We start from the raw sequence: 18,722 nt of genomic DNA on the forward strand, positions 1-18,722 counted from the left end.
TAGGATATGGACTGCTTTTGAATGTGTTTGTACAGTGGTTAGCCCAGATGGGGCCCCAATCCTGGCTGGAGCCTCTAGGTCCTACTGTCATACCAATACTGTAATGAAATAAATTGGGCCACATCTTCATAGAGTGTTGTATGGACATTTTCCCTCCCTGTGGCAACTACAATTGTCTATGTGGTAAAGAAAAGTTAGAAAACTATTTAATGTATTTTAAGCTTATTTTAATGTGATATAGAAACTGGAAACAAGGAGCAATAAATCTCCATGGACAAGCAGTAACACTGTGGTGGCCCACAGGTCAGATCCAGCCCAGGGGACAATTCCCTCCATCCCTCAAATGTGTCCATCCCCCCAACAGATTTGCAGTACAAAATGGTGTCCTCCATGCGGCATGACTGCACATACCATATGTTCGAGATCATGCCACAAGTCATGTTGTTTATCTATTCATGGCAAGATTTTATAAATTGCTTCCTTATATTCAGGGGTGAAAGTAACTCCGAAGACTTACCGGTATGGGGACCGGCTCTAGCCCCGGGAAGGGGTGGGGACTTGGGCGGAAGGGGCAGGGCTGGGGAGAGCATCCCCCAACCAGCCCTTCCACGCTGCATGGCCTGTGCCACCTGGGGCTCCAGGGGCAATTTAAAGGGCCCATGGTAGCAGCAGCGGCAGCTGGAGCCCCGGGCCCTTTTAAATCGCTGGCCCTGGGGCAGCTGCTCCCTTTGCCCCCGCCCGTCGGCAGCCGGGATGCGGGAAAGGGGCAACGACATTAAAGCGCTGCCACGGCAAAGGACCCCCCATAAAGCGCTTTAACATCCCTGCCCCTTTTGCCTCTCCCGTCGGCGGCCCTGCCGGTAGGGTCCATACCGGCAGGGCTGCTGACGGAGAAGGGGCAGCAACGTTAATGCGCTGCTGTAACAGCTCTTTAAGGACAGTCCTTTGCCGCAGCAGCGCTTTAACATTGCTGCCCCTTCCCCATCCCACCCCTAGGCTGCGTACGGGCCGGCTTCTTACCAGTACGTTGTACCGGCCCGCACTGGCTCACTTTCCCCCCTGCTTATATTCCTTCTAAACATATGCAACCAGTACAAATTATTGAAATCTGTACTCAAAATAAGGTTTAGGTAGCAAGATTATGTAGTGGTCTAGAAAACAATGTAAACACAGAATACAGTGAACGTCTTATGCAATTTACTCCTTTTGAATAATACAAATTCAGATGTGTCATTTATATTCATTCCTTGGGTATGAATATGTATACAAATATTTAATATTTATCATATTGGGGTGCACAGCTATTTAAGAGAAATCTAGCTTAAAACTGAAATTTGCTAATGAAGCAATATGCAATTTGCAATTTATTCATATAAAAATTGTGTTTTAAATTCACATTAAGGTGCAATTGCATTCACAAATATTATTAAAAATGTATGAAAATGTTTCCTACTACTAGGATTACCATATTAAAACATTTAAAAAAGAGGACACGCCACGGGGCCCTGCTTCCGCCCTGTCCCCGCCCCAACTCCGCCTCTTCCCTGGCCCCACCCCAATTCCCCCCCAACTCCGCCCCCATTCCAACCCGTTCCCCAAAGTCCCCGCCCCAACTCCGCCCACTCCCCTGAGTGCCCCGCATTCCCCCTCCTCCTCCCTCCCAGCCACGCGAAACAGCTGCCCGAGCGTTACCAGCTTCACGGTTTGCTGGGCAGCCCCCAGACCTCCAGACCCTGCGCCCCCGGCCGGACACTTCCCCTCCCGGGCTCCAGCTGTGCTGGGGAAGCGCCCGGCCGGGGGCGCAGGGTCTGGAGGTCTGGGGGCTGCCCGGCAAACCGTGAAGCCAGTAGTGCTCAGACAGCTTGGCTCTTCAGCTACACAGAGCGGAGGTGTCTGGGGGGAGCAGCAGCAGCCGCTGGAGCTGCTCTAAGGTAAGCAGGGGACAGGGATGCCGGCAAAGCATTTTCCCGGACATGTTCGGCTTTTTGGCAATTCCCCCCGGACAGGGATTTGAGGACCAAAAAGCTGGACATGTCCGGGAAAATACAGACGTATGGTAACCCTACCTACTACTGCCCCTGGAAATAGGGAAGTCTCCAGCACCAGAAAACGGAATTGGATCAGTGACCCTACAAGAAGGTGAAATCAAAAGAGGAAAACATTATGATTGCTTCATTCTGCCTATGTAGGAGCTCCACTGGCTGTCTCAGGTCTAACAAATGGATGTAATCCAGTGCTAGCTAGTGATGAATTTTCAGGGAATTTTTTTACTGTGTGGTTGGGCCTTGGAGAATTTTTGGCATGATAACTCACAAGGAATTCTTGGGATTCTTCTTAATCAGGCAGCAGCTTCCTCTTTTGAGTTAATGGCCTGACCATGTTTTCCACCATCTTAGATTGGCTAAGAAGTTCAGAGAGGCATTATTCCCACCCCAGCTTTCTAAAAGCAGAATGTCTCTGCATGTGGCCTGTTTGCAATAATTAATCAGTAATCAGTAAACAAGGGCTATTGGCAGCGTGGCAATGGCGTGGCAAGCACTGGCTTCTACAAATACAGCAGGTAGTCAGGCCCAACCATAAGTATGGCAACGTATCTATGAAGGAGGCTGGTTAGTGGTTCAGTAGCTAGCTTCTTCATTGATACACAAAGGAAATCATGTCTGCTTATGCCATGAAAGTGGGAAACTTGGTGTAACAACTGTTCAAGGTCTGGGGAATCTAGGGTGACCAGATAGCATGTGAGAAAAATCGGGATGGGTGTGGGGGGTAATAGGAGCCCATATAAAAGAGACCCCCAAATATCGGGACTGTCCCTGTAAAATCAGGACATCTGGTCACCCTATGGGAATCTATGCTCATTAGCCTGGCTTCTGCTTTGTTTGTTTGGCAGAAGGTTCTAAATCCTCTCAAGGAGTAACAAACAAAGCTTCTTGATTCCTTCCAGCAAGTGTTTCTGAGCTCCCCAAATCTCTCTACCAAAGTGGATGATCATGGGAAGGGCCATTCTTCCCAACATCCAGGTTAACAAGTGTATTTTTTCACCTGTTGCATACCAAGTGTGGGCAGTGGTTTAGTTAGTAAAAAGCCTTAACTGAGAAAATATATAAAGGCTGTTATTGATTTAAACAAAAATGGAATTTGCAGTTAATATATTTTCAAATGTTTTTAATGCTATGCATAAAAATATAAGAAACACTGTATACCAACTATAACACTTCATACCATATACCTCAAGTGGGGGAAGCCTGCCAAAACAGTTATCTGGTAGCGTGCCTACTCACCTTGTTACATGATGTGGCACATATACAAGACTATTGCATAGCCAGTGTAATGTAGAGAGAAATAGTGTGATGAGAAGAGATTCTGTCTTAACGTCAATTAACTTTAATAAGAGCTTGAGAGACATGAGCCTCACTGAAAATATAGCCCCATGGTGAGAAAAGTGTAAGAAAAGGCAAGATGGGAGGGAAAAAAATGCAAAAATAGATCAAGGAAAATCCTCACTAGATTGAAATGAATGCTATTTTGAGAGGTCTAACACACAAGGAAGTCCAGCATAAAAAAAAAAAGACAGTGTTCCTGGAAACTGCTTCCCTTCCAGTTCATGTATAACTATAACCCCAAAACCTCTAGTGCCTTTTGGCAATACTTTCTCTGTGAATTTGAGATACCACACCCGCAGGTATTTTTTCTTAACTCTTGCCCTGTGCAGGAAGTTACAAGGATGCTCCTCCCACTTTCTGGAAAGTGCCTCTTTGCTCTCCTAATACAGCATCCTTCGCCCTGTGCGTACATAACTTTTTATTTCTTCTGTGTTTCCCATAAATATTGCAACTATTTTTATTTGAAAGATGGGAGCCTTAACAGTGGGAAAACTCAAAGTTCTGAAATGAAGGGAAGGAGGGATTCATTGATATTAAAATGGGTAAGAAATATGAATTTTTAACTCCTTGCTAGCATTCCAAAAGGTTTCGTCATTAAAGTAGCAAAAATCCCAATGGCCAGAGATGTGGCACTAGATGGGGAGGGCTCTGAGTTACTACAGATAATTCTTTCCCAGGTATCTGCCTCAGGGTCTAACTGATTGTCATATTTGGGGTCAGGAAGGAATTTCTCCTGGAGCCGGCCCTGACTTGAAGTCTTTAAACCATGATTTGAGGACTAGTAACTCATCCAGAGGGTATGGGTCTATTTCAGGAGCGGGTGGGTGAGGTTCTGTGGCCTGCAACATGCAGGAGGTCAGACTAGATGATCACAATGTTCCCTTCTGGCCTTAGAGTCTATGAGTCTATAAAGACCATCCTGAGGCCTTCGTGACCTTGGGCATGTGAAACAAACTGAGGCAAAGGATAGGTATAGCTATGGGCTTTTTACTTCTCACCCAAATCAGAAATCTCAGGTATTTCCCCACAGAAGGGTTGTTATTGTAGGGGAATAAAATGATTAAATAAAGATTACTGTAGCTGGTCTTGCTTCAGAGTAGGATGTTGGTCCCAGTACATTTAATTATATCTGTACTATGTATTATGATATTCTTATTTTTATTTCAGTCATAGCTTTACTAATAAAAAGTCATTTTCACAATAAAGGCAAATTATAAAATACCTATCATAGGTGAACATAATATGACATGTACAAACCAGCATGGCTTCTGCTAAGGCTCTGAAGCACCTTTCTAATCCCCTGATCCTGGGTCAACCAGAGACCAAAGAGAGCTCCTGGCATAATTTAGCAAAACCTAGGGGCTGCTTCTAAATTATACTCACTGCAGTGGGTCCCACAGGGGCCAGTGTGTTGGACAGGATTCAGATGGCGCACCATGCACTCTCCCCCTGGGATGCCCCCTCACTGCCCTTTCTCCACCCCAACATTGCCCAGTATTATTTATTATTTCTATTATCTTGGAGACCCCATGATGGACCAGGACCCCATTGTGCTAGGTGCTGTACAAACACAGAAGAACAAAGACAGTCCCTGCCCCAAGGAACTTACAACCGAAGTATGGCAGCTCTGCACCACCTGAGGATTACGACTTCTTTATGGCTGCTGAAGTGGCACAAAGCAGTCAGAGCTGGGGCAGTCAACAGCCTGGACTGCTATAGTCAGTCCTGATCACCATGTCTCAAGAAGAATAGAGCAGAAATAGAGGGGGTTCAGAGGTGAAAATGAAGAAACTTTCATATGCGGAGATACTGAATAGATTGGCACTGTTTAGAGAGAAGGCTAACAGAGGGGACAAAACAGAAGTATTCAAAATAGTAAATTGTGCAGAGAAGGTAAATTGCTCCTATTTACCTTTTCTCATAATATGAAAATGGGGAACAGTCCAGGAAATTGAAAGGCAGCAGAACTTAATTCTGACAAGCGGAAATACTGTTTCACACCACACATCATTAACCTCTGGAACTCATTGCTATAAGATATTGCTGAGGCCAAGACCTCAGGATTCAAAAAAGGATTAGATACTTACAGTAACATTTGATAGGATGATTTTTTTTAATTAGAGGGTTTAAAACTTCATGACATAAAACAGAATCTTAATTGACTGGGATTACGGAGTAACTTTCTCCATGGCCTAAGCAACCCAGTTGCACAGAACAGGGAGGCACAAAAGCTATTTCCAGCTGGGAACAAGCCTGGAAATTCCCACTAACTCTCACTTTCAGTGTCTGGCTTCTCAGTTAATGGCATGTCATTGAAATGGAAAAAATAGAATTCCTTCCAAAACAAACTGGAAGACTTTTGGCAGGGTGGAGTCTCTACTTGCATATCAGAGTACACAGATCCTGGAGGGAAAAAATGGCAAAAATATACATGACCTTGAGATCATGGTGGATAATTACTCATTTATATAATTGTTCAATAGTAGCTTTTTTTGTGGGGGTGGGAAAAGGGCAGAGAAAGAGACACAGAGTAACTCTAGGCAAAAATTAAGTCCTGTTTGCTAAGTCTTGAGGAAATTGTTGGTATTGTCAATTGTGCCTGCTACTTATTTGCTTTTGTAAGCCAAAATGTAAATGCAAAAACAATTTTTGGTGCTATGTTTCTGCTAACGTGTTGAGTGACTATTTACGTGATCCTGTAAATCTCTGGACTCTTTGTCTAGTATTTTTCTCGTTTGCTCTTGCTGTTATTGGAGATATTTGTGTCACAGTTCCCCAGTTTACTGTACTTCTAAACCTCCATGGTCCCCATGAGTGTAGCTCATTAGCTCTTAGGCCTCTAGCTTTCACCTTTCTCAAGGTAAGATCCCACAATCCTCTCCCTCCAGACATGGCTGCATAGCTGTCATTCTGTGATCACCTCAGCATCTCTCACTTCAGAGGCAATAACAAAGTTATTCAGTGACCAACCGGCTCTCATAAAGTAGCATACTATTTTTTTAGAACAAAAACATTTCAGTTCAAACATAGCTTAAAAACAATAAACAGCTTATATGCATGCCTGGTTTTCCAGGTGGTCATCCATCTTTCATATGGAAACCCTGGCAGGCTTTAAAGCACTTCAGGTCCTCTCACAGGGCCTGTCTATGGGCACAGACTCATGTCAGCTCTTTGATTAAGTGTCAGTGACCCTCTCCCAGGTCAGGGCTGTCACTGTGTACCGTTTCAGATCCTCTGTATTCAGAAGCTTCTTGAACTAGGTCAAACCAGTATATGCTATTTCTGCAAGGAGCCATAACTTCAAAAATTTATCTGCATTGTTTCAGCATTGGGGATTTTCATTAACTGCCATCCATTAATTTACTGCAGGAAACACCTTTTAACTTACCCATTGAGCCAGGGATGCTCACTTTCAAGCCCACAAAGATATATATAAAATTTATAACATTAATACAATAGTCATTGAATAGTCCATGTTTCAAAAGCATCTGCCACAATTTGTATTTGAATAAAAGCTCTTTCCCTTGCGATCCAAGATTTTCCACTGTTTAATGCAGGACAGAAGTGATAATCCACTGTAGATGACATCAGTCAGTCATTGTGGAATTTGATTAGTTGTTGCATGCCGTAATATGGATCTCATTCCGGCAAGTGCAGCGTGGAACATGCAGATGCAACCTCTAAATCAATCTCTAAGCCAAATTCAGTGATAACAAAAATGGTGGTGTAAATTGTTCGGAAAATGGGTGCATGTGAGTTTGAGAGGCAAAGTGGTATAAGCTGCACCAATTTGGCATTTAAAGGTATTGAAAGTGAGTACAGAATATAAGTGGGGGGAAAGGTGAGGTATGGAAGGAAAAACATCGTGCAGGAAGATGCAGGGGAGGCTGCTAGGCTGGTTTCTTTTAATAAAGTTACATCACCCAGAAAACTCCCATTGCCAAATTCAAACCTGGCATAAGTGAACACAAGTCACAGTGACTTCAGTGGAAGTTGTTAATCTTTACTGCAGGGATTAGTTTAATGTTTATTTAATGTCAAACTGGTGCAAATCATACTGTTCCGCCACTCAACACTCATTCATACCTGTCTTCTGACGAATGTACACCTGTCATTTTACTGTACATAACTAAGGCTACAATTTTTTCACAGAGTTCGTGGAATCCGTGACTTCCAGTGACCTCTATGAATTCAGCCCTGTGGGCCAGGAGCTGCGGGTCCTCCTGCCACCCTCCGTGGCCACAGGCCCCCCAGAGCTCCCAGCTGCCGCAGGGGCGGGGCTGCAGCTCCTGAGGTGCTTCGGGCGGTGGTCCCCCCCAGCTCCCAGCCAACGCAGGCGGTGGGGCCCCCAGAGCTTCAAGCAGCTGCGGGCAACAGGGGCTCCCCCGCAGCTCCTAGCTGCCACGGTGGGGCAGGGGTCCCAGGAGCTCCAAGCCACTGGGGGTCCTTCAAAGCTCCCAGCTGCCGCAGGTGGTTGGGGGACCCTGGAGCTCCGAGCCCCTACAGGCAGTGGGGCCCCCAGAGCTCGGAGCAGCCCGCGCAGCTCCCCAACCTCTGCAGGCGGTGTGTTGAGAAGAAATTTAGGAAACCATAAGGTTAATAACAGGAAAAACTTCCCAACCAGGAGGTGAATTAAGCTAGAAATGATCTTACAGGGGGAGTGTTGGAAGTCCTGTTGTTTAGGATATTTAAAAATAGACTTGATAAAACATAATTAAATGGATAATAGTGAACAATCCTGCATCACTGGGGAGATAGAATTAACATTGTAATGGGACTTGTCTTCTTGTGGAGCAGCAATAGTTAAAGTTGAAACTAGCTTCTCATTTAAGGTTTGTCTATATTTTTTTCTTTTTGAAACCCAAACTGTCACCAAAAGAAACTGAAACGTCACATGCCACAGCTTATCCTAAAGTATAGTTCCTCTGTGAAGTTTGAAAAAATTCAGCAAAGCCATTGTAAATCTATGATGTCTCAAAATTTCCCTTGTTCATTTTTTGAAACCTCTCCTAATGGCTTTTTGGCTCATTGCATCTCGGAAACTCCAGTCTCTGCAAACTTCTGACTTCTGTCAGCAAAGTGAGTTGCTCCTGCTTCACTATTCCAGTGACACCATATATCATTGCTTATTCATCCTGTGTGCTGTCTTAAAGTTGAAGATTACCAGGGTATAAAAATAAACATCTTAAAGTTTTTTTAAAAAATCAGATTTTTACAAGAAACAAAACAATCCATTCCTGTCTTGCCTCTCAATATTTGTGGTGATTGTTTCAGTCTTTAACCCCTGAGTTGTATTTTCAATTCCTCATACGTTTTTTTCCAGTAATGGGGAGTGGTGGGGGTGGGGGCAGGGACAGTGACCTTATGCAATGTATGTTTCAAAATATTTGCATATATCTTAACTGTGAAGAACATTCACGTAGTCTTTTGACTATCTGTACCGGGGGTTTTGACATATGTAGAAAGGTCTTGTATAAAAAAAAACCTTTATTTTTATTCATCATCATGCTACTTAGATAGTGTCCTTCCAACAAAGTATCTCAAAGGGCCTGATTCTCATTTACAGTCAGGCCCCTTCACACTGACCTAACAGTATAAAAGGGCCTTAAAATATGCTTACTTTAAGGCCTCTTTATACTGCTACTGAGATGTTAAATTAGGGTGACCAGATGTCCCGATTTTATAGGGACAGTCCCGATATTTGGTGCTTTGTCTTATATAGGCTCCTATTACCCTCCCAGCTCTGTCCCAATTTTTCACACTTGCTGTCTGGTCACCCTATGTAAAAGAGCCTTATTGATGATGAGAATAAGGTCTGTGTTCTGCAGGCATTAATCAGTAGACCCAAATAACACCCTCTTGAGGTCGCAGGTAGGTATTTAAATATATATAACACTTTCAAAATTCTGAGATATAAAGCACTCGCTATACTTCTGGCTTCATTTCATTCTGCTTGTAGGTAATTAGGGTGGTACAGCTCTGTTGTTATTTCACTGAACAGTGCACACAGTATTTTTTAGATTCATTCAGAGTGCTTCCCAATATATTTCAAGTTTTCTTTTCCTGATTTTAATGAAGGCTGTATTTGATAGACCTCTCCAATATTTTGCATTATTTCAGCTTCCAAACAATTTGCTGAAGAGGTCTTAAAAGCCCACAATGACTACAGGAAGAAGCATGGCGTCCCACCACTGAAGCTTTGCAAGAAGTTAACCAGTGGAGCACAACAGTGAGTTCAACCCTTCCTTTCTTGTAATGAGACTTTTATCACATATATGAATTAAGCATAGCACATTCTATTCTTTTACCCAGCACCGGGATCTGCCTATGCATATCCCAGAAATATGTGCACTTTGATATGTATTGTCCTTTGTTGAGATGTTGCCTCCATGTATGATGCTTCCATAAATGATGCTTCTATACCAGTGAATCTCTCGAGGTGGCGGTGGTATTCATATTCCTAGCCTCTAAGGCCAGAAGGGACCATTCTGATAGTCTAGTCTGACCTCCTGTATAGCACAGACCATAGAACTTCCCCCAAATAATTCCTAAAGCAGATCTTTTAGAAAAACTTCCAATCTTGATTTTAAAAATGCCAGTAATGGAGAATCCACCATGACCTTTGGTAAAATTGTTCCAATGGTTAATTACTCTCACTGTTAAAAATTTACACCTTATTTCCAGTCTGAATTGGTCTAACTTCAACTTCCAGCCATTGGAGTATGTTACATCTTTCTCTGTTAAACTGAAAAGCCCATTATTAAATATTGGTTTCCCACACAGGTACTTATACATGGCAATCAAGTTACCCCTTAATCTTCTCTTAAGATAAATAGATTTTGCTTCTTGAGTCTTATCACTGTAAGGCATGTTTTCTTTAATCATTCTTGTGGTTCTTCTCTGAACCCTCTCCAGTTTATCAACATCCTTTGCAAATTGTGGGCACCAGAATTGGACACCGAATTCCATCAGTGGTTGCACCAGTGCCAAATACAGGGATAAAATAGCCTCTCTACTCCTATTCGAGATTCCCCTGTCTATGTATCCCAGGATCCTACTCTTGTCATCTGCAAAAGTACCCTATTCTGGAGATGGAATAGTGGAGAGATACAATAATTTCGCAGAGCTTTGACTAATATAATAACACCAGAGCTTTGATCAATATAAATTTTTGTGAGACTACTATTTTGTGCTCTGAGGGAAGGAGGATGGAAGAAATTATCTTTTAGAAACATAGGAACGACCATACTACATCAGTACACTAGTTCTTCTAGGGTTCCTGAAAGTAGGTATACTAGATGCTACAAAGGAAGGTATACAAAATCTGAGAATGGACAATATGTGAAATAACCTACCCTTAAAATAAGTTTCTTCCTACTCCTGACAGATAGATAGTATTTGGTTTGTGCCTTAAAGCATGCAACCTTATATGCTTTTATCCTTCTAATGTAACTGTGTAGTAAAAAAGTCATCTTGTTATCTATATCAATAAATCATTTTTGAGTATTACTAAATTTTGACTGCAATAAATCCTGCGGTAGTGAGTACCCCAAGTTAATTAGGCCTTGATTTAGGAAATGCTTCAAAAATTGTTGTGTTATAATTATATCTGATGTCCCCTTGTTTTATTTGAGAAGCTTCCAATTGCCTTTCTCTACACGATTAATTATTGTACATATCTCTCAGGTTCCCTAGTATTTGTCTTCTCTCTAAAATGAATAGTCCTGCTCTTTTCAGTCTTTCCTACAGGAGCCGTCCCATTTCTACAGTCCTTTTAATTGGCCCCTTTTGGACTCCTCCTACTTCTGGCATATTCTTTTTTGAGATGCAATAACCAGAACTTAGCCCAATATCCCAGGTGGTGCCACAAATTGGTTGTATACAAACAGTAATATTCTTACTGTTTTCTAACCCATTCTTTATGCATCCTAAATTTTTGGTATTTTAACTGATTGCCTTACAGTGACTTGTCCACAGCCAACCCAGGTCTTCTCCTGCATGATTACAGTTAATATAGACCACAGCAATGTTTATGAATAGTTCAAGTTATTCTTTCAAATGTGTATTACCTCGCATTTGTCTCTATTGAATGTCATCTGCCATTGTGCTGCCCAATTGCCTAGTATTGTTAAGTCTCTCTGGAATTCCTCACAATCCTCTCTGTTCTTGACTTACCACTTAACTTTTCCCTGTATGTGTGGAATGAAGAGAAACCTTTGCTTGACTGATGTTAGTCACCTTGATATATTTATTTTAACTTTGGAAGGCACTCAGATACCAGTGTAAACAGGCACTACAAGCACCTAATAACTTTTGTGTCATTGCAGATGTAAGCCCCTATTCCAATCATTAATATATTAAACATTGGTCCTAGTAGAGCACCTTGGGCAACTTCGCTGTACCATTAGCTCCATCAAACAACTCCCTGTCATTAGCTGATGCCTCACACTGTGCAGAAGACTTCACAGAAAACTTGGGCATTGGTGGCACCCTGTTCTCTCCTCTTCTCTGCTTGTGGCACACAATAGTTTAGTCTCCTGATGACTGACATGTTTTTTTTTTTTTAATTAAAACATCACTGGGCTCAGTATAGAGGTCTCTGGGTGAAATGCCGTGTGATATACATGAGGTCAGAGTAGATCAGTGGCTCCCAAACTGGATTGATTCACATACTACCTTCCTAAAAAAATTGATGTTTGAGTTACCACATGAAAATTTGTCCTTGTTGTGCATATTTATTTTAGGCCTTAGGAGGCTTACCTTATGTATTTCCAGATTCTATGGAAAAATAAATGCGTACAGAAGCCTCAAATATTTGATTATAATATTTGAAAACATCTCAGGTTTTTAGACAGTGCAACAAGAAGCAGCACAGTGAGGCAGCCATTATTATTATTGGCCTTTCGTAGTACTCAGATTACAAGAAACAATTACATATCTCATCCATGATGCATTGATCTGTATTGGTGTGCGGCTGTACTACATGCGGTGGCTTGACTTTTTAAATCATCTCATTTAAATTCAAAGTTCCTGCTAATTCTTATCTGGATGGTTGTTGAACACAAGCCAAAGGTCACGTTGCTTTCCTTTTGCAAGATGTAAATCAAGAAAAACACAAAATACTTTGAGTAGCTGTCAGAGAAAAAGAAGAGTGCTATTAATGAGAAGGGGACGTATCTGTGTGAAAGGGCAGGGGGGCTCAGCAGGTGGGGTAGAGAGGGGAGGGCAGTGCTTAAAGTGGTCTGAAAGAAGAGGTGGGGGTTCTATCCTAACCTGGGAGCAGCAGCTTTGGTAAAACAGTGCTTACAGTGCACGCCCAGCAACCCAGCTTGAGTTTAAATGTCTTTTACTAGGTCTGTGATCTTTTGCATTCTCCTTCTTGCCCTCTCCACTTTAAGTGCTGGTGGAAGAGTCTTTGCTGGAAGTTGGGGCCTTTATGTGGGCACCAGGCAGGTTCAGCTCCAGGAGGCCTTTTGCTCCTCAGCAGTTCTAGCCTCCACTCCCAAACATGGCCCCTGGACATCTGCAATGCTGGACAAACTGCACAGTGGCCCCGTTCTTAGGATGAGGCTCAGATTGCAGCCAGAGCAATGTGACTCTGCTTAGTCCTGTAGCCAGGCTTTTATTCACTGGACCTGACCAGGTGCCACCCCACCCTCCCAACCTCCCTGCAGAAGCAGGGGGAATTCTCCATGCATCCCCTGCCTTCCAGCCCTGCAGGGGTCAGGCCTCAGCCTCTGTGGGGCAGGGAGTGCAGAGGAAGCTCCTGCTCTGCAGCGGTTACTTATGTGTGTGGTGGGCGTGAGGGGGCTTCAATCCTGTGGCTCCCTGTGACTGTGAGCTTTGCAGCTGCCCTGAACCAGCCCTGCCTGCGCATGTCTTTTCGGATGAGAGGAGCTCTTGTGGCACGACAGGGAACTTTGCACGTTTGCTACAATAACTCGAGCAGTGTAGCCCTGTACAAGTAGAAGACTATGCCGGCTTTCTGTTCTGTGTGCAGCGCCTAGCACAACTGGGGCCTCGTCCTAGGCACTGCAGTGACGCAAATAATAATATAGCAGAAAGGCAGCTAGCTGGGTGCCTGGTGAGAGTAGAGCGCCCCTGTGGACAACCACAGCGCTCAACACACCACCGAATAAAACTACTGTGCCGGCGCAGTGGGCAGGTTGTTCACCTTTGTGGCTGAAAGCACCATGTTGCTTCTTGAAGTCGGGTGGCACCTTAAAGACTAACCGATTTATTTGGGCATAAGCTTTTGTGGGTAAAAAACCCCCACTTCTTCAGATACAGCTGAAGAAGTGGTTTTTCTACCCACAAACGCATCTAAAGAAGTGGGGGTTTTTTACCCACAAAAGGTTATGCCCAAATAAATCTGTTAGTCTGTAAGGTGCCACCAGATTCCTCATTGTTTTTGTGGACACAGACTAACATGGCTACCCCTCTGATACATGTTGCTTCTTGGGTATTTTTTGGCCTCCACGGTGCAGGAAATGACTGTTCCTTTGGAACCGAAAGGGTTTTTTAGAGTTTTGGGTGTAACCCTTCCAACAGGCTCCCATACCATGTTCATGTACTGCGGTTTGGGAGCCCCTGGACTAGATGATCTAATGGTCCTTCTGGGCTTAAACTCTTTTAAATCATCTCTGTCCACACTGAAAATTGACTATTTATTTCCTGCTCATTGTTTTTTGTCTCTTAAACAATCTCTAATCCATGACTATTTACCTCTCATGCCATGATTAATTTGTTCTCTTTATAGCTTCTTGGCTGGGACTTGGGAACTCCCCCCCCAATATATTCTAATTTATAATCCATATTGTCCCTATTCAGATTTTTCCCATGTAGGGGACTAAAAACTATAGGAATTGGCACTTACAGCAGTTTCTGCAGGTTCTTTTTCTTCTCCGTACACAGAAATGGCAGAAGCTGCAGCTCCTGGATTCTCCAGGATCTACACAGATCTCAGTGACATGAGGCTTTGTACCAGACCCTCTGTGGCAGAGAGTCATGCTGTATAGAAGTGGGGAGGCCCTAGAGGCAATAAGAAGGCAGAAGGCCTCTGGACTCCTCTCCTCATGCTGCTGAGATCTGTGTTGATCTCGGAGCATCCACTATTTTAGGTGCCTGGAAATTCAGTAACAGGATTATAAACCCTCAGGTCAGTGTGACTGCTATCTGCATGCGATATTAGCTGGTACTGCTCTGTCACTGGTGTATGATTCCTTTGCTAGGTATGCAGCAACACTGGCTAGCACCAAGGTCCTCCAACACAGCCCTGAGTCTTCAAATGGAAAATGTGGAGAAAATCTAGCGTGGGCTTCCTATGATCAGCCAGGTAAGTTTGGTCTTTGCTCCTAACTCATAGATATTAAGTAAACAAGCCTCTTTAGTCACTTTGAACTAGGCATGTAAATATTTTTAATACAAAGGCCCAAATCCCATCCTGGCTGGTCGGGTGGCTCAGAGCAAGGACACAGGTAAATATTTCCTCAGCTCCAGAAATCTTGACAGTATGAACCTGGTTCCATGGGACTGGCTTAGGGGATGTGCAGTGGTGGACACTTAAACTGCTGTGCTGAAAAGAAGATGTGCATGCTGCAGCTCAGGGCCGCCCGGGGGGGGCGGGGGGGAAGGGCAAGTGGGGCAATTTGCCCCAGGCCCCGGGCTCCACAGGGCCCCCACGAGAATGGCTGAGGCTCCCTCCCCAGCCCTGGCCCCGGCCCGACCCCACCTCCGCCCCTCTCCCGGAGCCTCAGCGCATCCAGGAGCGTCCCTGGCTCCGATAAGGCCTGAGCTCCTCCCCGCTCAGAGCTGTGTGGTAAGGGGGTGGGGCTGCAAAATCTGGGCTGAGCGGCGGGAGCTCAGGCCCCGCTGGAGCTCGCAGCCCCGCCCCCTTACCACGCGGCTCTGAGTGGGAAGGAGCTCAGGCCCCACCAGAGCCACGCTGCAGCACTGTCCAGGGACGCTCCTGGATGCGGCGCGCCGAGGCTCCGGGTGAGGGGAGAGCCGGGGGTAAGGGCCTGGGGCCGGGGGGGTTGGATAAGGGGCAGGGAGGAGGCAGAGGTTGGGGGGCGCGGTCAGGGAACGGGAGGGTTGGATCGTGGGCATTCCGGGGGGTCTGTCAGGACTCGGCGGGGGCGTGGATAGGGGTCAGGGCAGTCAGGGGACAGGGAGCAGGGGTGGGGTCCCGGCGTGGTGGTTGAGGGGGGTGTCTGAGGAACGGTGAGGGGATAAGGAGCAGGATGGGTCGGGGATTCTGAGGGAGGCAGTCGGGGGGCAGGAAGTGGGTGGGGGTCGGATAGGGGGCAGGGCCAGGTTGTTTGGGATGCACAGCCTTCCCTACCCTAAAGCTCATTCAGCAGTTTGAGGCTTGCAGAAGAGCCAAGCTGTTAGCTTTTCCATTAGGGCTGCCATCCACTAGCGTAGTTGCGGGGGAGCAGGGGAAGTGGCCTCTCCCCCACTGAGCACATATCCAAAAGTGGGGCCTTAGGCGCCGACTCATGGGTGCTCCAAAATTTGGTGGGTGGGTGCAGAGCACCCACCGGCAGCTCCCCACCCCGCTCCTCAGCCCCAGCTCACCTCCACTTTGCCTCTGCCTCCTCCCCTGAACGCGCCGCCCCGCTCTGCTTCTCCCCCCTCCACCCCCCCGCTTCCAGCGAATCAGCTGTTTGAGTGGGAAGCCTGGGAGGGCGGAGAAGCAAGCGGCGGCGCGCTCAGGCCTGGGGAGGTGGAGCAGAGGTGAGCTGGGACAGGGAGCGCCGGGCCGGCTCTAACTTTTTTGCCGCCGCCCCAAGCAAAAAAAAAAGCTAGGGGGTGCGGCTGGAGGAGCAAGGCATGGGGGTGGGGGCGGCACAGCTGGAGGAGCCAAGGGGGGTGGCGCGGCATGGCTGGAGGAGCGAGAGGGGATGCAGCACAGCCGCAGCGTGGCCGGAGGAGCCGGTGGGGGTTGCGCAGCCAGAGGAGCCATGGGGGGGCGGCGCAGCTGGAGGAGCCAAGGGGGGGGGCGGCACGGCCGGAGGAGCGAGGTGGGGGCGTAGCATGGCCACAGCGTGGCCGGAGGAGCCGGGGGGGGGCGTGGACGGAGGAGCCAGCCAAGGGGGTATGTGTGGAGCGACCGGAGGAGCCGGGGTGGGGGCGCAGCCGGAGGAGGAGCCAAGGGGTGTGTGTGGTGTGGCCAGAGGAGGAGCCACGGTGGGGGGGCGCTTTTTTTATGTGTTTGCTCCCCCTGCTCTTAGAACCTGGCTATGCCACTGCTGCCATCCCTTTCACTTCTCAAATGCCAAATTATAGTCTATATTTAATGTCAGTGCCATAGGGAGATTCATGTCAGGGGAGGGTAGCTTCATTTAAAATTAGCCACTTGGGGAGGGATCACATGAGAAGAGCAATATCCTACACCACCTACCTCCTTCCCAACCCTACCAAGGGAGACCCCCCCCCTGCATTCTCTGAGGATCCAGAGGGGTTAATTCAGTGCTTCTCAAATTTTTGTACTGGTGACCCCTTTCACATAGCAAACCTCTGAGTGCGACCCCCCCTTATAAATTAAAAACACTTTTTTATATATTTAACACTATTATAAATGCTGGAGGCAAAGCGGGGTTTGAGGTAGAGGCTGACAACTCGCGACTCCCAGTAATAACCTCGTGACCCCCTGAGGGTTCCTGATCCCCAGTTTGAGAACCCCTGGGTTAATTTAATTTTAGCACCCTGTGTCCATTCACATGCATGTACTATTTTGAGCATTTCAGTTTTCACAACATAGGCTCATCCCAGATTCTGGAACAAGCTCAAATGCTCAGTTCGTGGAGTGCGTACATAAGCTAAACTAAAGCAAACCCACAGTAACCGTCTCCAGTTTGTGAGGGACCCCATGGAGCCAGTCTCTAGGAAGCAGATAAATGCATGGAGGTTAAGTCCATTAATGGCTATTAGCCAGGATGGGTAAGGAATGGTGTCCCTAGCCTCTGTTTGTCAGAAGGTGGATGGAGATGGATGGCAGGAGAGAGATCACTTGATCATTACCTATTAGGTTCACTCCCTCTGGGGCACAGGATACTGGGCTGGATGGACCTTTGGTCTGACCCAGTATGGCTGTTCTCATGTTCTAACCTAAATGAACCCAAAGTTATGGAGACAGATATGAGTCAAAGAAGCCAGCAGAGTATCAGAAACCTGGAAAAATCTCTGACTGGATGGGCTCAGGCGTTTGGTCACAAGCTGAGGTGGTTCAAAAGTTTTGGATTTTTTTTAAGCAGAATTTTTTTATTGTTTCTTTAAACAATTAAACACAGCAAGCAGCAAATATTTGGCCACATATTTCTGAAACCCCAAACCATATTCAGGTTTTGGCAGACTAATTTCAGCTTTTCAATTAAAAAAACCACAACAAATTTTGAAGGAAAGCAGACATTGTCCGTTATTTTTTCTGCTTTTTAAAAACCCCTAGTTTTCGATCCAAAAAAAGTTTTGACGGAAAGTATTTGTCCAACCCTTTAAATGAGCTTTAGTGCCTTTTAGCACTAGCTGATGTTGAGAACCAGTGATAGCTTGTAAAGAAGTTTTCTCAAACTGGGTTTGTGCCGAGATGCGGAAGTTTTATTTTTCCAAGGCCGCCCGGGAGGGTGGGGGGAACAAGTGGGGCAATTTGCCCCGGGCCCCACAGGGGCCCCCACGAGAATATAGTATTGTATAGTATTGCCATTTTTTTTTTATGGAAGGGGCCCCTGAAATTGCTTTGCCCCAGGCCCCCTGAATCCTCTGGGCAGCCCTGCTGCAGCTAGCATGGTCTGCTAACGGCAGGTGACAGACAGCTGGTGGGCTGGATCTGCATGCTGCGAGTAGCAGCCCATGCCCCTTCAGGGAAAGAAGCCTCCTACACCTTCTCTATTCCCTGTCCCAATTTTGCACCAGCACAACATAGGAGAGTCGTTGGCCCAACATTGCCAAGAACCCTAAGGGCTTGTCTGCCCTTGAAACTCTACATTGGCACAGCTGCAGCAGCACTTCCGTGTAGACATACAATATAGCAATGGGAGGGATTCCCCACACCCCTGAGAAATGTAGTTATGCTGATGTAGGATTTCAGTGTAGATCAGCCCTAAGTCAATGCTAATTGCTCCTGCATTCTCCTCTCCAAGTGCGGGAACTGCTATATGAATAAATCACTTCTAGAGACCTTTGGGTCAACACCTTTCTGGTCCCTCTTGAATCACCAGTGCAAATACTTTCTGACCTAAAAGAGAAATGACTTTTATGTGGTTTAGTTTAGACATGTGACAAATCGAGCTCTTAGTAAAACTATCTCACATAGGCAGCATGTGGTGAGTGGTCAGGAAG

The 18,722-nt window shown here is 45.8% G+C and overlaps 1 protein-coding gene across 1 annotated transcript in view; it reads left to right on the plus strand.

Annotated features, from left to right (window-relative positions):
• The window catches only part of GLIPR2 (GLI pathogenesis related 2), a 52,959-nt gene that overhangs the window by 17,234 nt on the left and 17,003 nt on the right, over positions 1-18,722 (plus strand). Inside the window, exons 2-3 of the mRNA XM_065584105.1 lie at positions 9,504-9,612; positions 14,615-14,718. Coding sequence (XP_065440177.1) covers positions 9,504-9,612; positions 14,615-14,718 — 213 coding nt within the window. The remainder of the gene's footprint in view (positions 1-9,503; positions 9,613-14,614; positions 14,719-18,722) is intronic.

The sequence above is a fragment of the Chrysemys picta genome, chromosome 2 (genome assembly GCF_011386835.1).
Source record: "Chrysemys picta bellii isolate R12L10 chromosome 2, ASM1138683v2, whole genome shotgun sequence".
Classification (NCBI taxonomy): Eukaryota; Metazoa; Chordata; order Testudines; family Emydidae; genus Chrysemys; species Chrysemys picta.